General features: G+C 46.8%; 10 protein-coding genes across 10 annotated transcripts; 5 read left to right on the top strand and 5 right to left on the bottom strand.

Annotated features, from left to right (window-relative positions):
• Positions 1 to 80: 80 nt before the first annotated feature.
• N7478_000194 (transcription factor domain-containing protein) lies at positions 81 to 2,063 on the bottom strand (the record flags this gene model as incomplete). Its single annotated transcript, XM_056916410.1, has 4 exons — positions 81 to 335; positions 390 to 890; positions 983 to 1,499; positions 1,573 to 2,063. 4 exons carry the CDS (start codon positions 2,061 to 2,063, stop codon positions 81 to 83), a joined length of 1,764 nt encoding a protein of 587 aa, XP_056784290.1.
• Positions 2,064 to 2,892: 829 nt separating this feature from the next.
• Positions 2,893 to 3,792, top strand: N7478_000193 (opsin family protein; the record flags this gene model as incomplete). The annotated part of the gene is made up of 2 exons (XM_056916409.1): positions 2,893 to 3,018; positions 3,073 to 3,792. 2 exons carry the CDS (start codon positions 2,893 to 2,895, stop codon positions 3,790 to 3,792), a joined length of 846 nt encoding a protein of 281 aa, XP_056784289.1.
• Positions 3,793 to 4,260: 468 nt separating this feature from the next.
• Positions 4,261 to 4,616, bottom strand: N7478_000192 (uncharacterized protein; the record flags this gene model as incomplete). Its single annotated transcript, XM_056916408.1, has 3 exons — positions 4,261 to 4,287; positions 4,352 to 4,462; positions 4,530 to 4,616. The coding sequence occupies 3 exons, from the start codon at positions 4,614 to 4,616 to the stop codon at positions 4,261 to 4,263; spliced, it is 225 nt and encodes a 74-aa protein (XP_056784288.1).
• Positions 4,617 to 7,735: 3,119 nt separating this feature from the next.
• N7478_000191 (uncharacterized protein) lies at positions 7,736 to 8,482 on the top strand (the record flags this gene model as incomplete). The annotated part of the gene is made up of 1 exon (XM_056916407.1): positions 7,736 to 8,482. The coding sequence occupies one exon, from the start codon at positions 7,736 to 7,738 to the stop codon at positions 8,480 to 8,482; it is 747 nt and encodes a 248-aa protein (XP_056784287.1).
• Positions 8,483 to 8,728: 246 nt separating this feature from the next.
• On the top strand, positions 8,729 to 10,210 carry N7478_000190 (putative C6 transcription factor; the record flags this gene model as incomplete). Its single annotated transcript, XM_056916406.1, has 1 exon — positions 8,729 to 10,210. One exon carries the CDS (start codon positions 8,729 to 8,731, stop codon positions 10,208 to 10,210), a length of 1,482 nt encoding a protein of 493 aa, XP_056784286.1.
• A 221-nt stretch (positions 10,211 to 10,431) lies between these two features.
• N7478_000189 (uncharacterized protein) lies at positions 10,432 to 11,739 on the bottom strand (the record flags this gene model as incomplete). The annotated part of the gene is made up of 4 exons (XM_056916405.1): positions 10,432 to 10,616; positions 10,679 to 10,925; positions 10,982 to 11,490; positions 11,547 to 11,739. 4 exons carry the CDS (start codon positions 11,737 to 11,739, stop codon positions 10,432 to 10,434), a joined length of 1,134 nt encoding a protein of 377 aa, XP_056784285.1.
• Positions 11,740 to 12,650: 911 nt separating this feature from the next.
• N7478_000188 (sugar porter family MFS transporter) lies at positions 12,651 to 14,569 on the top strand (the record flags this gene model as incomplete). The annotated part of the gene is made up of 5 exons (XM_056916404.1): positions 12,651 to 12,769; positions 12,827 to 13,692; positions 13,752 to 13,867; positions 13,921 to 14,065; positions 14,130 to 14,569. The coding sequence occupies 5 exons, from the start codon at positions 12,651 to 12,653 to the stop codon at positions 14,567 to 14,569; spliced, it is 1,686 nt and encodes a 561-aa protein (XP_056784284.1).
• Positions 14,570 to 15,086: 517 nt separating this feature from the next.
• N7478_000187 (uncharacterized protein) lies at positions 15,087 to 17,003 on the top strand (the record flags this gene model as incomplete). The annotated part of the gene is made up of 4 exons (XM_056916403.1): positions 15,087 to 15,165; positions 15,217 to 15,356; positions 15,414 to 16,155; positions 16,231 to 17,003. 4 exons carry the CDS (start codon positions 15,087 to 15,089, stop codon positions 17,001 to 17,003), a joined length of 1,734 nt encoding a protein of 577 aa, XP_056784283.1.
• Positions 17,004 to 17,098: 95 nt separating this feature from the next.
• On the bottom strand, positions 17,099 to 18,169 carry N7478_000186 (ribokinase; the record flags this gene model as incomplete). Its single annotated transcript, XM_056916402.1, has 1 exon — positions 17,099 to 18,169. One exon carries the CDS (start codon positions 18,167 to 18,169, stop codon positions 17,099 to 17,101), a length of 1,071 nt encoding a protein of 356 aa, XP_056784282.1.
• Positions 18,170 to 20,528: 2,359 nt separating this feature from the next.
• On the bottom strand, positions 20,529 to 22,774 carry N7478_000185 (putative poly(ADP)-ribose polymerase PARP; the record flags this gene model as incomplete). The annotated part of the gene is made up of 5 exons (XM_056916401.1): positions 20,529 to 21,181; positions 21,253 to 22,071; positions 22,133 to 22,453; positions 22,521 to 22,634; positions 22,708 to 22,774. The coding sequence occupies 5 exons, from the start codon at positions 22,772 to 22,774 to the stop codon at positions 20,529 to 20,531; spliced, it is 1,974 nt and encodes a 657-aa protein (XP_056784281.1).
• Positions 22,775 to 23,006: the final 232 nt, after the last annotated feature.

Here is a 23,006-nt window from a genome sequence, read left to right as displayed (position 1 = left end):
GTGCCGTCGCGCTTGCACAGTTCTGTATTATAGAAATTTACCGGAGAAACAAAAATTGTATACATGCTCATGTGGAGCTCCTAGGGAAAAAGGCAGCCCTCATTCCATAGATTCGGCGTTCCTGTCCCCACACTATGAATAAATAGTTCTGCAGTTTTAGAGAGGCATGAGCGTGGAAGAAGGTCCAAATAGCTCTGCTCTGGGTTATTAATGCTCTTCAGCCCCCCAAACACATGGAAAAGCTCCTGCAACCGCGGCTGGAAATCCTCGTTATGAATTTCGCTATATAGAAATTCGGCACACATAAATAAGGGAATCGGTGTTAACGGATGAACCTACAACGAACGTGTTAGAATTGGGCTGTTGGGATTATGTATCTCAAGACATACCCTGGATACTGGCAGTTCCTGTAAAATGGAAGCGAGACTAATTATGTTGGTGGATGCCTCTAGAGCGCGATATTGATACTGGATGAACTCGGGACTGTTCTCTCTCAAAGAACCATCATCGGCGCTGGTATCACTTATTGTTTTGCAGAAGTAAATCACTGTTGCTTGACCGAGTATGTTAGCGAAAAGAAGAAGGGGGTCGTTGGATTCCGTGGGTGCTGGGTAGTTTTGAGACAAGACTTGAAGTCGGTTTTTAAGGATACTGTCTAGCCACCTGCGTTGCTCTGACCAGTCCGTGTTCCCATCACCGTACGCTTTTGATATGTGATACTGCTGGCTTTGCAGGAGACTACGGCCACAGATAGTGGCCAGGATAAGACACTCGTTGAATGACGACTGGACTTGGAGAGTGGGCTCCATCATAGCTTCGGACAAGAGCGGTCCTAACTCATGACCCCCGTTCTGAAATTTGTCATCTGGTGCTGGAAGCCGGGTACATATCTTGTTTGGTTAGGAAGAAGATGGCGTTAGCAACCGTTTTTTTTTAACTTTCTGAGGGGTGCATCGTAGGCTTTAATGACCTATGTACTTACCACGTGTTCATTCAAGGTAATCGGCCAGTCATCGCGTATACTGATGATATGATCCAAGAAATAGCTCATCCAAAACACCCTACGTCTTTCCTCAACCTCAATCAAGTCCCCAAATTGCGGAGAGGACGGTCCTCGCTTATCAACAGGGTTATCGATCTCATGATATCGCATGGCCTGGACTAAGCGAAACGCGCGACCGGCACTCATCCACGCTTGGCGGTGATACCCTCGCGTGTATTCAAATATGATAATCAATACCCATGCCTGGGCTAGTGCGGTGCTGTTCCCGATTTCATTGTCGGCATCGATGCTCAGATTCTCCAGCACCTGCTTAGTTTGCCTGTAGAGCGGCTCAGCCAATTCCCTGGAATGAACGGACAACAGTGACGCCAGTGTCCACATCGCATACTGCAGACATTGCTGGGATGCAGTCTTGCTTGACTTTGACCATGAAAAGTATCGTCTTTGGTGTAGAATCGGGACTGATTGATGTACACGATCCATATATAGCTGGTCCCTGAAGAAAGTAAAGCTTATCAGCCATTTTGTAATTCACCAGTGTTACGGATAGATTCAGGGAGACAGCGTACAATTCAGCCCGTATCGGAGTAGAAAGGTGAGGGCTAGACGCGGGCGCTATGAAAGACGCTAATTCCACCTCTTTGCTACTTTGCAGAGCTGACTGATTTGAGGTAGGCTGTGGCTCGTAGCTATTTGAGGTAAGCGCCTCCTCATGTTCTGATCCTGAGGAGGCAGCTCCATAGTTGCCATCATCGCTGTTTCTGGAATCGCTTAACCACTCCGACTGCGGATGTGGCTGGTCGTCTGGCAATCGAGTCTCGAGCATAGACTCCAAATGTAGAATACGGTTTTTTAGCACCTTGAGGTGGCCCTTTTTAGGACCCCGGACAGCACGCTTGGTAACTTCGCAAACGACGTTAGTTTCTCGACACACGCCGCACTGGGGCTGGAGGCCATCGCAGCGTAATTTTCGCCGTCGGCACTCATCGCACGCTGCCCCGGGGCGCTGGCGCCCGTGTGCCCCGGTAGAGGGATTCGATTCTGTTCTCGGGGGTGGCATGTGTTAAGTGAGACTCGGAGCTATGCCAGTACTGCCGGAGAATCTAAAGACATTCTTTCCGGTAGGTCAGGAAGCTGCCTGTAAATCTGGGGGCCAAAAATTGGGGAAGGCTCCCTTTAACCAATCGACGAGGTCCTACGGAAAAATCCTACAGCAATGTAATTTTCTTTGCGACTGCCAGTGATATTCACTCATCTGCTACTATTTGCCTTGTGAAATAATTCTATAATGTTTTAAGATCGGCTCGTTCCAGTAATCAAGCGGACGAGGGGTACGCTTAGATTACTGCACATTCTGTCGCGACTATATCATTATTGACAACTCTTATATTCTGGCAAAATTGAAACGTATGATGTAAAAATAGTTGATTTAAAGGGAACAATATCGGTATTACGAATCGCCTCAATGGTCGCTCATTTTTGATTTCTCATTCAGAAATTGGAGTCACAGCCTACTTCACCATCCCAATGCTGTTTGGCTGCGGTCGGAGATACAGTCGGCTCGGAATAATATATGGAGAAATAGTCGGAGAAAAGTTTCAATTCACTCTCAAGGGCCTCCAAACAGCGCCACAAACTGAAATTTAACTTTCTTCTACCCACAGAAGATGGTAGTCGTCGTATCGCTTTTTTCCAGCTGGATTGTGCACTCGGCTCTTCATCTTATTTCCGAGTCAGATGCTGAATCGTTGAACTGACTATGACTTATTATAAGAAGCGAGATCTCCTTCAGAGTTGAGGTACATCGACCAGCTTGATCCATAATTCAAAAGTGTATTGCAAATCTTTAGAAAGACCAATTATTCCATTGCCACCTTAATTCAACGAAAATGGATCTCTTATCCCGCGGAAACGACGTTCTGAGTGTCAACCCTGTCGTGGGGGTCGATGAGGCCCTAGCTGTACATGGTTCCGACTGGCTCTGGGCAGTAACAGCAATTTTCTCGATCTCTTTGGTAGGAATTTTTTGCCTCAATTATCCCCGTCAGTAACTAACACCCAACTGCCAGATTGGCTGTCTCATTTTGTCATTTGCTGCAAAAGAAAGCGAGCGAGTTTTCCACTACTTATTTACTTTTGTACTTTTGGTTGGCGCCGTTACGTATTTCGCCCAAGCTTCGGATCTAGGTTGGAGTTCTGTAAAGCAGATTGATGATCTAGGCAACGGAACTATCAGGCAGATGTTTTGGGTCAAATATGTGAACTGGCTGATTGCCTTCCCTTCGCTCGCCCTTGGACTGGGTTTGATTTCGGGTGTATCATGGACCACTATGATCTGCAATATCGCTCTCTCATTATTCTGGGTTGTGAGTTACCTCGCAGGAGCGTACGTCGCTAGCTCTTACAAGTGGGGGTTCTTTGCCTTTGGAACTTTCGCCTGGCTCATCCTCGCTATGAGCACCATCAACGAGAGCCGGGAAGCTGCGCAGCTTCTTGGAGTTGATAAGGACTATATCGTTCTATCAGGCTGGACCAACCTTCTATGGATCATCTACCCTATCGCCTGGGGACTAACCGATGGCGGAAACAAAATTGGGATAACAGGAACATCGGTCCTCTTCGGTGTACTGGACGTTCTCTTGATCCCAGTATTGAGCTTTGCCGTGTTGATCTTGGCTCAAAAATGGGACTATCGTAGATTGAGCATAGCTTTCAGCGACAGTCGTCCAAGCCGAGAGACTGAAAATGCTTCGGTGTTGAAGGCAGATTCTCCTCATCCGATTGAATAGACCGACTTCTTGCGTCGTCGTACTGGGTGGTCTTCAGATGAAAGATATGTGGGAGTTATATTCGCATCATTCTATGTGTACCGTGACGTTTATCTGATGCAAGGGCATATGTAAGAGAGCTTGGTAGCTCCACGCGGAAGTGTTATGGAGCTTGGGATATCACTTCAAGTTTCACTACCGTGACTCGGATGGCAATACCCAGTGTCTGTCATTGATTTTATTAGCATTTACGGCGATCGGACGATAACAGCGTATCGAATCTTATTTATTTTTTTGGGTTATGCACAATGAAATAATTAAATACAAGTGAAAAATCATCTGAGTCCATCCCTACCTTAGTGTGTGGCAGATCTGCGAGTCGCCAAAAACGAGCATATAGACCCCCTTGCATGAATAAAACACATCTTGCATCACAGTCTTTGTTCGGGCTTTCAGACTCTAGCCAATAACGAAACAACATTAGGAGCATTAAATATCATTCTGCTTGATGCAAGTCTGGAAAAAAATTAATCAGCAAAAACATCGTTCAAAACGGCGGTCAAAAAGCATGTCTACTCACTCCCATTGTGCTGTTGGACTTGAAGCCACCCCACGGCTCACAGACCATGTTGCCAATGCAGCATTGGTGAGGACTGGAGTGGGGGGCGTGGACCTCGCAGGTGGCAAATTCCTATGCGTATGGTTTAGCTCGCTTGAATAGAACGACCGATTATTCAATTCTATCGGAATTGGCGTACATTCAGACATTGGGTCTCGGTGTTAGGTGCCGGCATGGCAGTGATCAAGGTGGCGAAGAGAGTGCCGACGAACAGAGAGAGCTGCATTTTGGATATGTGTGGGATCTTGTAGAATTTGAAGAATAGGTTTGTTTCTAAATTGGGATAATTAGTCGATGACTCGGATGCGCAATTAAAATATATGGACGAGTATAGCTCAATCATGAAAATTGCAGATTTGGACTTATTTGTCAAGGTTTTGTGCTTCCAACTTGATGTGATTGCTCAAAAACTCGAACGAAAATATTGAACATGAGTATTTAGGAGTGCTAGTGCGCCACATACCTATGCAAAATGAGATGGCCGATATATTATATAGGCTGCGAAATATGGTGTTGCGACCTTCGGAATGTCAGGTCACTGGGGAAGCTTTTATAACATTCCATTCATGTTGGCCACGCAAAAGATGGGGCTGTTATACAGTGGAGACAGTGCTGATCAATCCTCGAGTGAGACAGAGCCAAGGGATCTACAGGGGTGCTGGGGCGATCTATGGAGGTGGTTGGAAAATTCTATTGGTTGATGGCTGGGGATTTCACACATGCATTCCTTTGAGTTCAAGTGTAAGCGATTAAACCTATTCAACGTCCGCAGTTTGAAGATCGAATAGACTGCATGTGATGTTCTACGAGGAGTACAAAACATCACGAGGAGTACTTAACTGTAGTACTTGTACTGCGGTCTGTTTATATGATGATATCTGTACCCCGCCTATGTGTAATGCTTTATGACTTGCTGCTGCCATAGTCCGAAAAAGGGGGATGTATAGTCATCATCATTATTTCAATTGCAATGTTACTTCAATGCTATTTTTGTTCTCGGCGTGGGGTTTTATGGGGTTTCATGGCGAACTACTTTCTAAGCGAGTGCTTGAGATCATCATTGTGGGGTCTTGAGGTGGGAATGTCAAAAGGGGTAGACTCCCGGGTGATTGTTCCGACTTGAAAAACAGGGAAAAACAATCTTTAGCAGCTAGCTGTGGGTAAGACTGTGCTGGTGGTGCTTGGCGTCACTTGGTTCTTCTGCTAGGGGTACTGTAATATGCCGTTAACAGTGGGTATAATGCAACGCGGCTGGGGCTTGGCAGCAAAACATCGTTGTTTTAGAGTTGCCTTGTGCGGTAGGGATCTGTGATTTGGTTTTGTGGATCGAGTGTCTGCTGTCCACGTAGGATAAATAATGAAGAGTCGAAGTGTAGAAGAAGCAATTGTCTTCAAATTGATGAAGGCGATGCATCAATATGAGTTTAAAAGATTCTCAAATCTCAAAGGTTCAAATCGACGGAGACAAGGAATTGCCCAGATTACTACTAAAACCAGTCGCAGCTTGGCCCTATCACTATTATTGACTCTTTTCCATCATAACTTGCCGTTTCTCCTGCGATGGCAAGCTCCAGCTTATACTCGATGAAATGCTCATTCTTCATGTTGAAAGTCGTGAATGTTGGATCTAGACTCAGCTCCGTCGAGGCGGCCCGAGGCGCGTGAATCCCGAGTGCAGCTCCTAGATACAGAGGAGGATATTCATTGTTTATGGGTACAACCAACATGTTATAATCTGAAGAAAAATTCTCTAGAGGTTTGCCTGGTGCCTTGAAAGTGTCGTGGTCTTTGAAAACAGCTTGTGACCTGTAGTCCACCAGAACGTGCGTCGATTGATGATTTTTATCCCTTGAGGTCCTCAACCGTCGGGAAAGATAGCTTGTTTTCGTCTTTAATTTCAGACCTAATCTTTTAACGAGAACCATCTGCGGGACGCCTTGAACCGTCCCACTCGTATCATTCCAATGTGGCTCCACCCATAACCGGAGAGGAATAGTATTTGGATTCTCAATCTGCAGTACGTTGGCGAGCTCAAGTTGCAGTGTAAAAGAGTAATGAGGGACTTTCGATGATGTAAGAGCTTTCTGCAGCTTTTGGCCCACAGAAAGTTTAGTGATGCCTGGAAGTAGGCACTGTGAAGCGATTGTCCGCTGAAGTGCCGACAGATGCTTTGTATCAAAGTCCTTGATAGGGATCGGCGGAGTCATGAGCTGCACATTAAGTGGTTGGGAGGCATGGCAGATTTTATTTCCATTTTTCTTGCTGCTTCCAAGCAACCCAGCTTCCAAGCAACCCAGTTTCCAAGTAATACTCAACATGCCCTTTTATGGCCCTACCCCAGTCGTAACTTTTCCATATACAACTTGGTGGTAACTGCTGGGAAGAAGCCTCACTAAGCGGCAAATATGTTATTGCCTTTTTATGAACCTTCCCGAAGGCTCCTTGTCTAGGATTCTTGGGCAGCACAATAGAAAAGGGCCATTCAAGCCAACCCGGTTTTCTACACATCTACCTCGCCTGGGTTGATGCTTGGCTTCTTTATTCAGTTGAACAAGACAAAATTTCCTACGATCCGAGCTTTAATCTCGACGAAGTTGCCAATTTGTTCACAGACGAGAACATCCACAAGCTTTTGAGCCATGATCGGCTTATGCAGGCCGTTCATTCTTTCAAATGTCAAGTCGCTGACGGGAAAGTCACATACGGCGGGCTAAAGCCCCCTTGATGTGGCGAGACAGATCTTATGTCGGAGAGTTACAATCCTCAGACAGATTGCAAGTGCGACAAAGATCAATATTCCAAGCAGTCGCAACACTTGTGTGGCGCCCACCAGGGCATGTTAGATGCAATGTACAGAGTTTCCGATCGCCAAAACGATTGGAACAGTACAGATCTTTTTACTGCAAAAAGGCTCACGGAGGCTGTGAATGAATTAATACTTGCAAACACGGAAATGGAATATATCACATATACCTGTCAAGGATCCAGAACTGTCCAAATGATTCCAGAAATCCAAGCGCCCGACCGACGCCCGAATCCTGGAATTGACGGCAATAAGATCATTTCAAATCAGCTGTATACCACCCCCGAACAGATCAAGATCTGAACCGACGCAAAATATTATGGGGTGTGCTTGCATGTGGAGCAGGCCTCTGTGATGAGGGTTTGGCACGGGCAATCGCAGACTCATGCAACGACATATTGATCGGCGATTACTGCGAAGCGGCAGATGCGAAGGGATTAAAATTATTGCAACAAACTGGTGCTGCAGCAATATCGTTCTTGAAGCTGTGTAATTTGGCTGGTCATATATCGGATTGGCAGTTTGAGAACCTGGCTGCATATATGATTCAGTGCCGAGTCCTTGGATTTTTCAGAGATCATTCGCGCCCTCATCTACCGGATGGAATCTACGGAAGTGGTATGAATGGTCTTGGAGTCCACCGTCATATTGATGTCGCGGCATTTCATGGAGTCATGACTGCTTCAATAGCGACCGGTCAACAGCTCACCGAGCAAGAATTCATGAAAACTGTTCAAGCTTGCGTTTACATCAACGACTTTGTTGATTTTCGCGGTGACATCTTACGCAAGCAGCGGGAGAAACCTTTTCTTCGCGGAATGAGAGGAAATCTATGCCATTATATCGATCGGATGATTGGGAAATGCCTTGACACCGCGATCGAAGTGATCAAATCGTCGGAGGTTGGCGCGTTAGTGGTCATGGGATACTGCAATTGGGCAATCCTTGGATCTCATCATAAAGTTTACGAGTTGCTTCACTGGGTGAAACATGTCCAGAAGTACTCTATGTGCGAATATGAATCTGAGATCAATACTTCAAGATATGATCGATTGGTGCAGGCTTTGCAGTCGTATGGCACCCTGGGCCAGGATGGACCGCGAGTGACGAAGAAGCGAGTTGAGATGGACAAATTGTACAGCATGTGTCGCCCCCAACCAGAAACAAATCTCGCGTGGCTCGCAGATGCTACGAGAAGTTTGCTAAATCCTACTGTATTGAGGCAAATTGTGGATGTGGTACACTTTGAGTGGCGAGGAGATATTGGAGCCGTTGATTACTGTCCTTAGTTTGTACATAAAGAATTTAGATACTTGAGAATGGCGAAAACAATCGATTGTTCTGAATATTTCGTTTTACTTTTTTAGAAAAGAAAAAGAAAAAGAAAAGGAATGTTGATGAACTTTGGTAGAATAAATCTAGCATCCATGGATCACTGCTTGATTTCCGTGACTAAGTAGGTTTTTCCTCTTAGTGAATTTTACTCCACCCAAACCGTTTCTTCCCTCTTCCTTACCCCAGATTCTACAATAACAATGGACAGCGACATGATGGATGAGCCAGTTGCCCCAATATTACCCGAAAGCAGAATTCCCGAACCATACAATGGGACAAATTCACTTTTTGAAGAAGAGGCGTTCTTATCACCGGGGACTTTCTCTAGTGCGGATGAGTACGCTGCCAATCCGCGCTTCCTCGAGTTACAAGAAGAACTACGATGTGTACTTTTCAGCGCAGTAGCAAGCCTCGAGCCAAGCAGCTACACATCCCCTGTTGCATCAGAACCATTAGAAGGCCCTGCGTCAAGGGCATCTCGTCAGAGCCTAGATTTCACACGGGTCTCAATCCCCAAAATTCGTCTAATTTTTTATCTTAAAAACTGGATAACTGAATGTGCTCCTTACCTTGACAAATTTGACGAGTCGCGACATTTTGGAGTTCACATTCCAATTCTCGCGCAACGGTCGCCAACTCTCTTTTATGCTATTCTGGCCTTTTCCGCCCGGCAGACAGAGCGGAAAGCATGTCTCGACAAGGCCTACGACAGTTTAGAACTCTATCAGGAGTCCATCCGCCTTCTTGGACCGGGTCTTCAAGCGAAAGATCCCAATATCTTGGTCACAGTGTGTATTCTCGCCGTCATGGAACTTATGTCCGTCAGTCCGCGCGACTGGCGCCGCCATGTTGAAGGCTGTGCGGCGCTTTTCGAGTCTTTCAACGTGAATGGATTGTCTGGCGGCCATCTGCAAGCTGTGTTCTGGTGCTATGCGCGAATGGAATTGTGTGGTGCGATCATCTCCAATGGAGCTGAGAGTACGGTGCTCCCACTTGAAAAATGGGTGCCGGCCATGCCTGAGAATGCCAGCCCCAAGGAACGGGAAAGGATGATCAAGGACTTGTTCTGTGAGAAGGGCTCAGTTTTACCTGACATGCATGCAAACTGGGCGGTATATTTATGCGCAAAGACCTGCGATCTAGCTTGTCGGCGGACAAGATACCTTGAACTAGGCGAGATGGTCGATGATTCGAGGCCATTTGTCGAGAAATGGACTACGTTATGGGATGAATTACAGTATTGGCTTGATCAGCGACCCCCTGCCATGCTACCAATTAAGACCACAGGGATAGGCGGGGGTCAGATTTTTCCGGAAATTCTATTCGCACATTGGGCTGCTATCTCAGGGAACCAATTATACCATGCTTCATGTGTCATGATGCTGGATATGAAGCCCCCTGAGAAGGTTTTCTCTTTACTGAAACCGCAATATTCCTCTATCTGGCACGCTCGCAGGGTTTGTGGCATTTCGCTTACGAACCCCCACAGTGGCAATTTGATCAATGCAATTCAGCCACTTTACATTGCGGGGAAACTTCTGAGTCATCATAGTGAGCATATTGAAGTGGCCAAGCTGTTTAAGATTGTGGAGGAGACGACTGGTTGGGGCGCTCTTTGGCGACTAAAGGATTTAGAACGAGCCTGGGGATACGAGCCGGGTGAAATATTGTCGGCCATTTGATTTAAGACTAGATTATGAGTGTTTACAAGATGTTTCTTGGAATATAAATTATATGTACTATATGCATCTAATATATACAAAATCATGTGTGAATGCAGTACTAGTATATACTATTGCCAATACTCGAAAGGCAAGAAAAAAACGTCCGAGTCATAGTATGGAGATATATACCTGAAATGAGGACAAAGAATAAGTTCAGAGAAAGCCAAGTCAGGCACTGTCTATTGAAGATCAGCGCAAGACTTGGGGTACTGCAGAGCGTGCTTAATACGCTGCTTCAGTTTGTCCGCGTCAACCTGGAAGACAAAGTTGACTGGGCGAATACCACAAGGGGCAAGAGCCTTTTGGTAAACGTGGACGTTGCCGTAGTTGGGGCTGCCATAAGAGGTGTCGACATCAAGGTAAACTTAAAATTTTCAAATATTAGATCATATGCCTTTATCATACAAGGAAGTAACAAAAACTCACCTGAAGTCTGGTTGGTAGCAAGGGAAGGGTCAACCATCAGAGCAGCAGCAGTCTCATCCCAGAAAGGGAAGGAGAGATCATAGTAGTCATGGAAAAGCTTGCTGTAAGGGTTGGAGACAGAGAGAACCTCATCGGCAAACTCCTGACTTGGGAAAACCTGATTGGCAACGTTACCAGCAATAGTGATGTTGGGGAAGTCAGCAGTCAGGGCGATCTTGGAGGCTTCAGGGTCAATCATCAAGTTGATCTGCGATTGAAGGTTAGCAAAAAGATCGACAGACAGATCGAGTGGGGCGAACTCACGTCGGACTGAAGATCAGCGAGCAGAATGCTGCCAGTGGCCTGAAGCATGTTGAGATCGACGTATCCGCCCATAATGATAAGATCCCTAGCAAGGGAGGCGAATTGGGGATCCATGCGAACAGCCAGAGCGACGTTGGTCAGAGCACCAGCAGAGTAGATGGAGACCTGGCCGGGGTACTTGTGCACCATCTCGACCATGAAGTTCGCAGCAGAGGTAGAGTTGTTTGGCTTGCCCTTGGGGAAACCTTCCTTGAAGGCCGCCTTCACAATGCGGTTGGGGTTACCGGAGGTAGGATCGTTGCCCTCAGCCTCAAGGGTCTTGTTCTCCGGGGCAAAGGCACCCTCCCAAGGCAGCTTTCCGTGAACAGTCTCCCAGGCTTGGAAGCGCTCAGGTGTGTTGATGAGTGGCCAAGTCGCCCCGGGATAAACTGGGATACAGCTCAGGTTGCCAGCTTCCAATGTTGCCACGGCATGTAGAGCAACTTGTGGCTGCCATGTATTTGCAGTGTCTGTGATCTCGGTATTAGTACCAGCATTTGATCGCTTGAAATCAATCACAACTTACCCGAGGCCAGACCCAGCACCTCAACACCTCCGTCGAGGGCGACTAGGTAAGGCACGAAGCCCGCAGTATACCAATCATTGTCCATGATGGCATAGTGCTTGTCAGCACGAGAGGTCTTTGGTAGAGCAAGACCTCCAGTAACAAACGGCAGCAAAGAGCCGCAAAGCAGCGGTAATGAAACGGGCAAATGCATTATAACGGGTATATACAGCGAACAGTAGCAGCTAAACTCAAGTTCAAACACAAAGCCACCTTCGAAAGTCCCATCGACCCATTTTATACGAATTGATCGTCGCGATAAAAGAATGTTGTCGCCTGGCAACAATCTGCGCGATCGACGATTCTCCGATACACTGCAGACATTTTACGTCAACCCTTCCAATTTAGGGATTTCCCAAGTCCATCTGATGTCCACATGGTATCCACGCGATTTCCACTAATTCCCCGCATCTACTTAGCCAAAAGAGAGGTCCCTTGGCTCTGCTCACCCAATTCGGAATGTCGAGTCCGACCCCTCCACCTAGCGCATTTAACTGGCCGTTAGCGTATCCACTAGAGCTAGGGCTGCAGAAAAACCCTGCTTCGCGGGCATCCTCCGCGGGAATCGGTCGGGTCGAAGTTCCCATTTCTCTTTTGAGGGTAACATTTTTTACCGAGTGGATCCACCCGATTCCGACATTCTTGCTCAAAATGGCCATCATAGCCTACGCTCTGCTGAACAGAGCTTAGTGGATGTCCCTCCACACTTTTGCCTCCGCGTTTCTTCGTCTTCCGGGGTGTGCACGAGACTCGGGAGACCGAGACTGGGGTAGAATATTTAACTTTTTTTGGGTTAGATGGATCTAAATACACGGGACAGAAAGCCTCAAGGATGGAGGCGTAAAAGTGTATATATGGCCTGATGTCCATCTTTCTTCTCGTGGAGTTTTTCCAATTTCACTGAGTCTTTTCTTTCTTTACTCTTCTTCGCGAAGGGACTTTTGTCTTTCTTCTTCTTCTATTTGTCTGTACTGTGTGCGGACATAGCTGGTTGCTTAATTGTATCAACTAAGCTCCCACCCCACTTCGACGTTACAGCGTACAACCCCATTCTGTTTTTTCATCATGACTGACCGATCGTCCATTGATGTGGAGGTTGCTCCACGCACTCTGATTGCGAAGAAATCTATGTGGCAGTCGATCTTCGAGAACCCCAAAGTTCTCTTCATCGCATTCTTTGCTTCGTAAGTTTTGAATTCCTAGCATGTGGTTAACATAACTCAATCTAATGTTTGCTTCAGCTTCGGTGGTTTCGAATATGGCTACCAGCAGGGCGTCCTTGGCCAATCGCTTGTCATGACCCGATTCACCGAAAACTTCCCAACCGTCGTCGCATCATCTACAGCAACAGGATGGTTAACCTCAGTTCTCCAATTGGGTGGTATTGTCGGTTCCCTGGCTGCCGGTATCCTTGGCGAGATCTTCTCTCGCAAATACACTATGTTCTTCGCCTGCTGCTGGGTCATCCTCGGAAGTTACCTCTACGTCGGAGCTACGGCTGGCAACCCATCCCTCCTGTATGCAGGACGTTTCTTTACCGGTCTTGGTGTCGGACTTTTTAGTGGCGTCGGCCCGCTCTACAATGCGGAACTTGCTGCTCCTGAAATGCGCGGCTTGCTGGTCTCTTTCTACCAGTTTGCCACTATCCTGGGTATCATGATTTCTTTCTGGGTCGGATATGGAAGTAACAATATCGGGGGCACTGGTTCGACACAGAGTGATCTAGCCTGGCGTCTTCCCTCAATTATCCAGGGCATTCCTGCCGTATTCCTTGCTTGTGGAATTTGGTTTATGCCATTCTCCCCTCGCTGGCTTGTCAAGAAGGGTCGCGATGAGGAGGCACAAGCTACTCTGGCCTGGATGAGAAAGTGTCCTGTTGAACATGAGCTGGTTCAGGTTGAGTACCTTGAGATTAAAGCTGAGGCGGTTTTCGAAGAACGTGCATTCGCCAAGGCGTTCCCCAAATTGGCAGAGCGTGAGCGCAAGAGTGTCTTCATGAACCAGATTGCCCAATACGCCAACTGCTTCCGGTCTATGGATAACTTCAAGCGCGTGACTACGGCCTGGTTGATCATGTTTTTCCAGCAATGGAGTGGTATCGATGCTAGTAAGTTTCACCCTTGTTCTCCTCCAATTTTCAATCTTATACTAATCGATACTGTGCAGTTATTTACTACGCGTCTAATGTATTCGTCAGCCTTGGCTTGACTGGCGGAACCATTGCTCTTCTCGCAACCGGTGTTACCGGCGTTGTCTTCATCATCAGCACAATCCCTGGAATGGTACGTTCAAGTGACTTAGTTTTCTTTTTCTTATCAAATTAACAGTTTCCCAGCTGGTCATTGACAAAATTGGTCGCAAGCCCATGCTTCTTGGTGGATCCCTTGTGATGTTCGTCAGTATGGTGATTGTCGGAGTCATCGTGGCGAAATTCCAGCACGACTGGCCAAACCATGTGGCGGCTGGTTGGACCGCAGTCGGTAAGTGGCGCTTAAACTGCATGTACCTTCCAAAAAGAAAACATTACTAACGACCTTATTCTAGCTCTCATCTGGCTCTATATTGCTGGCTTCGGTGCCACCTGGGGGCCTGTCTCATGGACCCTTGTTTCGGAAATTTTCCCACTCTCCATTCGTGCTAAGGGTGCCTCAATCGGAGCCTCAAGCAATTGGATTAATAACTTTGCGATCGCATTCTTTGTTCCCCCGATGCTACAGGCTTGGGAGTGGGGCACATATATTTTCTTCGCTGTGTTCCTGGCTGTTGGCATTGTCTGGGTTTGGTTTTTCCTGCCCGAGACGAAGAATGCATCCCTTGAAGAGATGGATCGCGTTTTCGGCAGCAACACTGGCGAACGTGATGCCGAGCTTATGCGTGAGGCCCAGCGCGATGTTGGCTTGACCGCGTTTATTGAGCGCATGGGTGCTGCTACAGGTCGGGACTTGGAGAAGAAGGAGGGTGCTCAATACATTGAGACCCTGTAAATTGATCAATGGCCTCAAGCCCTATGATATTAATCTCGACCGGATACGAGAAGAATTAATTTCAACGTATATAATTAAGTTTTAACAAAATGATGTTTTTGATATTATAACATAAACGTGCCCCATACTTTGTGCTATAGATCCACATAGAATCGTGTTTTGTCTCCACATCTCTGTCAAGAACGTGGCAGTTGTAGATCCACAAACCAAGATATAAACGCTTAAAAATTAAGAAAAATGACAGAAAAGGGTAAGCCACCACGATCAAGATATCTTAAGCCCATCGATCGTGTCGGGTGGCGTCCGAATGTCTCCATGACCACATCAAATTATGGGACTCGCGGTTGAACCCGCACTTCTCATTCTGCTGCCCTCTTCGGGAATTTGCCCCACACGAGGGGGCCCGTCGGGCATTTCGGCTTCGGCGGCCTCCGGAGAACACATTTTGGGGCCATGGAGGCTCCGCTGGATCTCTTTTTGGCCTCTTTCAACATTCTGGGGTCATGATCTTCTAACCATGCCGCGCAAGCCTACACCCGCGGGCAAGCAGAGGGTTAGGACGGGCTGTTTGACGTGTCGCAAGCGGAGAAGGAAATGTAAAGCTCTTGAATTTCAAGAATTGGAGACCTTTCGCTAATATTAAACAGGCGATGAGCAGAAGCCGCGATGTGCTAACTGTGAAGTCAAAGGATTCACTTGCAAATATGGATCTGACTTGGCTTTTGTACCACCGAGATCTGGGCAGATGACAGCTGGGGCTGCGAGGCAGGTGTACAGCTCCATTACTGTTCGTGATACGCTGTTATTCCTGAAGTCCTTTTCATCGCGTTAACATTTGATATAGTTTGTTGACGACTCACCAGTAGCGCATGCATCTGGCGACAAAGACAAGTCAGGACAACAAGAATCTTTGCAAAGCCAGGGGCTCATACACCCTTCCCCGGTTCAACCGAATGAAGCGCGATTTGAGAATCCTGTGGGGATAGACAACATCCTTGGCTCTAACGACTCTATACATTATACAGAGCCATCGACCTTGCAAAGTAGCTCAGACTTGGTGTTAGGTGGCGAAGATCACAGAGCCCCTGTCCCATATCATGGCTCTCTCGGCTTTGCTGCAAGTTACCAGAGACTAGTATACAGGCCTACAACTGCAAGCGCGAGTTATGAGACGGACCTATTGCGCCACTTTCGCTATCATGTTGGCCCCTGGATGGATACCGGCGATTCGAACTGTGCACTTGGTGTTCAAGTTCTGCTTCTTTCTCGATCGAATCGAATTTTACAATCTGCTGTCTGCGCATTATCTGCAGGCCAGAGGTCGCTGATATCACTCAATTATAGCGAAGATATTGCCAATATTTTGCGATTTAGAAAAGAAGCAGAAGATACAAATAGTCTTCACCCTGACCTTGAAACTCACGCGGGGAAAGCGTTGCTTCTGCTTCAGGAACTCTTGCCAGCTGGTTTGCAACAGTGGAGGAATTTGATGTCGCCTCACACTGATTATGGAGCTGGACTTCTGTCGCCGACCGACCTTACGCTTGACCTTGGGGGATCGCTATTCTGGCTCTACTTTCGACTCGGTACGTCATTCCCTCAAATAGTCTATTTTGAGAGCTTGAATGAAGGCGATTTAGCTACTGACACTTTTTGAATAGATCTTGCAGCTTCAATATCGGCCTATAAGTCACCAATTCTTCCATTCCGTACATTTCTTCAACGAGACGGCTCTCCTATACACCCTTCATCATCCACTATACCACGAAGCAATGTCACCAGGTTTCATCAACATGCATTATGTCTGCTAGGCCACTGCCTTGCTTTAATATATGGAGACTCGGATGTCCCCTCTCCACCAACCGCCGGCTCCCCAGATTTAACAGCCTTCCCATCTCTTCGACAATCTCATTTCCTCTCGCAATGGACCTTTCTCTGGACAGACTGTCAAAAATGGTATAACGAGCGTCCAGTTGATGCTCAACAGATTGTGGAAGTGCGAGGGGGCGAAGCAGATCAAATTGATCCACATCACGACTCGTCATTCCCTATTTTGGTATACACTACACCCATGGCGCTGGTCGCTAATGCGGTTTATCATATTACCTCCCTCTTGCTTCTTACCCATAAGCCACGGCTTTTGAAATCCCTTCCTGGTCCGCGCTGCTTTACTTCCCATATCTGGCATGCGCAGTCAATCGCTGGAATTGCAGCTAGCAATGACTCACCGGAGCAATGGGATCCGATTCTTGTGGCAAGTATGTTACTAATTGCGAGGGAAATGACGCACGAGTCTCAGCAGGCTGTTTTGTTGGACTTATTCAAGAGAATCACGGCTACTACCGGGATTAATCTTGAGCGCGAAACCGAATCGCTGAAAGCCGCTTGGAGAATTGCACGATACGATGAAGATCCAGAAGAGAATGACCTATGATGTCCATATTTTTGTTTGAGATGCCATGACGCTAGTTCTTTTATTCTATATACCATGTTTATCAATTTATATTACTGATTCATTCTGTTTGCCCATCACTCCATATCGTAAGAGAAGGGAATGCTTTGCATCGCGCCACGGCGCTGTACACACTTAGCCGCAGCAGCATTAGCCTTCTCCACAGCGCCTTGAATCTCGCTGTCAAACGCCTCCAGAACAGCACCCGTAGCCAAAAACCGTGCCAAGGCTGTAGAGAAGTATCCTACAAATGTATCTCCCGCAGCAGTTGTATCCACAACCTTAGGAACACGAACTCCATTCACAACACCCTGACGCCCACTCTTAGTCGAGAAATAAACTCCATTTGCGCCCAGCGTAATTAACACCACTTGAACGCCTGCCACATCGTGGAATCGTGGTGCCAACTCGTCAGGCTGCAAACTCTCTAATTTCGCAGCATCTGCAACTGATAATCCAGCAATGCAGCTCGACATTTGAACAGCCTCCGTTTCATTCATAATCAAAACAGCCGTGTTCCGCAATGACTCAAGCGAGATACCCTCCGGGAAAACGGGCGCTGGATTAAAAACAACACAGCCACGATCATCTGCAACACCACCATTGAAGTATTCCAATAAACCCAGTGTTGTCTTCCGTGGAATCTCACCCTGTAACACAATAACAGAAGGAGCAACCTCCTGCGCCTTAACAGCACCCACGATCTGCGCCACGTCGCTCATAATCCCACCATGGTTCGCACCAGGGACAACAAGAATGCGGTTCTCGCCGCCAGCAGCTTCTTCAACAATGATGCTTGCCGATCCTGTCTGGAAATCCGTTGATTCTTCAATATATTGTGTGCTCACACCTGACTTCTCGAGGCATGGCTTGAGCAGTGTGCTGTAGTATGGGTCTTCGGCGCCGACAGCCCCAATCATGCTCACGGATACATCTTGGCAAGTTGGTGTAAGGAATGAAGCGCGCCCGGCTGCAACGGCTTGGTTTCCGCCTTTGCCTCCGGCTGTTACATTTAGAGCGGTGGCTGTGAGTGTTTCGCCTGGACCTGGGCAGCGGGGAGTCGAGGTGACGAAGTCAATGTTGAGAGAGCCGATTATGCAGATGTGTGGGTTTGAGAGGGGAGGTGTTGGAGTGGTTTTGATGCCCATTTTGTTGTTTGGGATTTGCCGCTGGATTGAGGTATGTGCGGGCGGGCGTAGAGACGATGGTATACTGGTGTTGTGTTGACAGAATGAGCAGGACCGGTGATATTTGAGTTTTTCTGTAGGTGAATTGAGTGGGGTTGAATCTTTTTGATCAGAATCTGTTCAGGATACGCTTTCATATACCTTTTTTCCATGGCCATATTTTTCTTAATCTGCCTCTATCGAAGCTCATCATCACCAGCACCTGATCCGGGGCGCGTAGCCTATGGACGCACAAATCGGGTTAGATCTAGCCGCTCGGTCGCTCAATACGGTTAGTGTTGCCGTCCATGATACGCTAGTCCTAAAATGGTGACGGCTAAGTATGGCAAAATGTGTCTGGGGAAAGGTCGTGGAGTTCTGGATATACTTGTCGCAAATTATAAAATATCAAATAAGTCCAATCTTAAAGTACAGAGCTTAGTATTCAGCGTGGATGCATGTTCGTGGCGATCATTCGCAGGGCCAACACCTGGGTGGAATCATTACTACAATGTGTTCCACTTTGAAACGCCTTGTGGATCAATCTGGTTCAAAAATTCCCTAATCTACGTCCACATTCTCTTGGAGAGTTCTTCTGGAAAGGTTTCATAAAAGCCTGCCTTGATTCGTCCGTCGTTGATAGACGTGGAAGGTTCTTTAGAAAATATATTAATGTACATGTGATGATTGGATCCCCTGGTTGATAGCTTGTCGAACTTTAAGTATAAGAGTAGCCTTCATATATATCAAGGTGATTTAGTCTCTTTCCAAGAGAGCAAGGGCATCAAAACTGTTAGCTATACCGGCCTGATTCCAATTACGCGTGCAAAGGGCGGGCTATTAGACTCCTTGTTAGCGACCCTGGCTAACGAAGGTGCTTCAGCTGCGCCACCCCGGATAAACCCCCAGCGAACATTTGAAGTTCTTCGTGTCCCAAAAAATCACCGCCATTTGGATTGTGCCATCTCGGATCTTCTTGCGTTACTATTCCCTACCATTTATGTTCTCCCTGACCTTTGTGTTCGTGTTTCGTAGGTCAGAGGATACGACGAAAAACGGCACTTTGCCCGCCGATCTGAGGTGTTTTTTGCATACCGCTGATCGGCATTCCATGGCAACCTGCCAGGCAAGCGAGATCATCCTTATTTCAGCTGAACTGTTCTTCGATCGGCGTTTTCTTGGCGTTTTCTCCATTTAGCTGAATCGCTCTGATAAGAATGTTAGATCAATCGACAGCTTTCTGTCCCGCGTGCAGCGGGGTAATCTAGCCAGACAGTCAATATGATGCTATTCCAAGACCAGAGATACATCCTAAGTATATACAGATAGAATTCAATAATATTTATTACAGTAGAACTAGAAGACTTATTGTGGTACTACACCAAGCAATGACAAGCTTATACGTCAGAACCTAATCCTCTTATTATATCTAAATTCGTCAATATATAGAAGATGATACGATTTGAATTCGGACAGATTATGAAGATAAACTTCTTATAAGTTGGTATTCTGCTCTTAAGCCTTCCATTGGGTAGTCTTCTTAGACTATCCTTTAAATATAAGAGCTCAGGTAGTTACCAGTATTTAGAATTTATCCTACAGAAAAAGAATTATCTCCTCAAGATACAGGTTCGGCTTTCCCAGTAGATAACTATAGAGCACTTCTAGCATCAGTAGTACTATACTATGTCAACAGCCGACACAAGTTAGTAGGGTATAGATATATCCGAATAGTCGTAAGTTCCTGCAGATATTTTTGATTGTCTGTTGGCTACATTCTACTACCTCAGCTATTTAAGAATAGTAACTGGCTTTTGATCATATCAGTAATAAAAATCAAATTTAAGTGATTGAGTCTTAGTGCCATATTGTATAGAGTATTTATACAGTCCCCGGGTAGATATACAAAGAAAAATATCGTCGCATTGAGGGGTACAGTAGGAAGGTGCAAGTATACAGCACGATTTCGTGTGAAATACGGAATAATACGTACAGCATATATCCCAAGGTCGAGACCACGCTATTTATAGCGACTCTGATTTTACACCGTTACTTGATATGGATTAGTATGGTTTCGGTTACAGCCCGAGAGACAAAGTGATAGTATTTAAGGGATAACCTGTTTTCGAACTCTACTGTAATTGATTGAAATGAAGAATTTTGCAAAGTAAATGCTCAACGCAAAGCCAGGCACCTATTGAATCCGCAAACTCCAGTGCAACTTGTTCAAAATGGAAAAGAACTCCAACCGCAATACCATGCCATAACTTCAAAATGTAAATCAACCCATATCAACCGAAAACGACACTGACCGCATCCATCAACATGTTCAGGCCCACTACTAATGCATCCGAACATAAAAGAGATATCTCTGCCGAATCTGCGCGACGTCGTAAACGATATATTCGTTATATTGTAAGCCAGCATTGTTATTTTGTGCCTGGCCAAGAGTGATGTCCGGCATCTTAACACCATCCAACGCCGAGTTAAGCACGCTGGCATTTTTCCACCCCCCGGGAACGGCGCAGCCCTTCCCCAATGTGGCGATTTTACCTTGGGCTTTGGCATTCTCTCCAGCCTGGTAGTCGCTGTTGGTAAGCTCGAGCATGGGATCGCCGAGCTCGGCGTCGCAGAGTAGCAGGAGTCCCATGCCTGCACTGTTGTATGGGCAACAGTAGTTTGCAGACTTGGTGGAGGTATCGGCGAGGTAGACCCCCTTGCCGAACATGTATCCGTTTACTGGTGCTTCGGGGGGAGCGATTCGGAGACCTTGGCTGAGGATACCACCGAAGTTTGTGCTTCGGGAACCATGCCAGAGGAGACGGCGGTCGCTGTTTTGTATTTTTGCGTATGGAGAGGACTGGAAGCGAGCTTCTTCCCCTTCACGTTCCACGCGGAAGATGTCTATTACCGTGTAGTTGATGTGATGGGTTGCGCCACGGGAGCTGTTGAGGTAGTTTGCTAACTCAAGGAACTCTGTCGAGCTTTGTTCCACTGGAGAAAATCAGTACAACGACTCAGAAGGAGAAGGAGGAGGTGGTGATGGTGGTGGTGTATCAACTTACGTCTGGTCATCTCCTTCATACCGAGACTCTGGAACTGTCGATCTAGCTGGTGAATCTCGGCCAGCTTAGACTCCTTCATGATCTCGTTCGCAACATCCATATCCGTCAGTGCTTCCAGGAGATCGATTTCTTTTTTGATGAGAGCATCGGTGTTCAGAATGGGAGGCCGATTCCGTCCAAAGACATGCGGGATGATGGTAAAGTATTGATTGCTCAGCGTATCGACTGAGGTCTTCCAGTCAGAATCATGGACAGTGCTCGTGATCAATGCGGCAAGCTCCTTTAGAGTTGTAAATCCCATCTTCAAAGTCCTCTCACTCAACTTGCCCAGCGGCAGTTTCTTAGCATCATACGACATGGACGCCATCGCAGACTGGAAGTGGTCGAAATTGAAGATGAACGACATCAGGTTCTGTAATGGCTTTGTCAATTCACTTTCGACCTCAGCATCGGGCTCGTCTTTCTCCTTCTTGGTAACTGGCTGCTCGTCTTCAGTGTCATCCGCTTCGTAATCTCGCTCGATGAACATGTATTTGCCTGCCTTGGGAGGGTCGAGTCGATTCTCCCACTTCAGTCCGGACTTGTCTTTGAATTTCCGCTCGAAGAACTTCTTAGCTTCATCGAGTGTGCCATTACCCAGAGCGGCGGATTGTCCGAATTCACCGACGCGGCCCCATCGGGTCCAGGTCACGTACTCCGATTCATCGTTTGATACGATGACCTGCACGCGGTAGAACTTGTTGTTGTTTTTGTGAGAGTCGGTCTGATTCAATGTCGCATCCCATATCATACCATTATCTTCAATGAATACCTTGGGTGCTGTATATAGATTTCCAAGTCAGTATCAGATCATGTTACTAAATGATAGATTTTCACTTACCCCCTGATCGGAAAATAGTTGGGTGGTTGAACACCTCGTCAACAGGAACGTTCAGAGTGCCATTTGGACTGGCCTTTTTAGCGTCCTTTTGCTTCTTAGTCGGTTGGCTATCTTCTTCTTCGGATTCATCTTTAATGGCGCGCTTGTTTCCTGTAGCAGGGCTTGCATCTTTGGCTGGCTTTTGTTTCTTCTGGCTGTCGTCTTTCGCCATTGCGCTGATCAAATAACTCTTCTCTGGAACCACCTTACTGGCGTTATTGCATTCGACGAGCCAATCGACGGTCACAATCTTGCAACCTTTGATTTTTGTAGCGGATTGATCTGGTCGGTATCCGTCAGCAATGAACTTAAAAGAAAGGTCAATTGGCAATGTTAACTTAGCACATACATTTGACGCTGTTCTTTTCGGTATCTTTCTGTGTGGTGATCAAGTGCGTACAATCATCATTGACCGCTGTGATGAAGGTTCCACCTTGGCCCTCTACCAAAGCTTTCACATCAGCTGTAGCATGACTTGTTAGTTTCAGCCTCGGCGGGGTCCACAGAGGGGAGCTAGTAGACCAGGGGCTATTTACCCTGCTTGTACCCGGGAATTGTACCACTGACGGCAATGGCAAACTTTTTGAACGATCTCGGTGCCATGTTGGAGTTTTCGAAAGGATTGTAGACGATTTGAGATTGAAGTGGAAAGGGCAGACGGTGGAGAAATAAAGGATGAGAGTTGCGACAAAGAAGAATAAGGAAACCGAAAACCTCACGGGGAATGGATATGAGGTCGAGGAAGAACGCTAGAAACGCCACGCATTAGGGGGAACACGATTGGGATTTACAGCGACGATTAATTGAGACTATTCGAAGAGAAGAAAGAATTGAA

The sequence above is a fragment of the Penicillium angulare genome (assembly GCF_028827245.1).
Source record: "Penicillium angulare strain IBT 27051 chromosome Unknown utg000001l_segment0_segment0, whole genome shotgun sequence".
Taxonomy (NCBI): domain Eukaryota; kingdom Fungi; phylum Ascomycota; class Eurotiomycetes; order Eurotiales; family Aspergillaceae; genus Penicillium; species Penicillium angulare.
The sequence above is the reverse complement of the archived record's forward strand: the minus strand, read 5'-3'. Positions and strand labels throughout refer to the sequence as shown.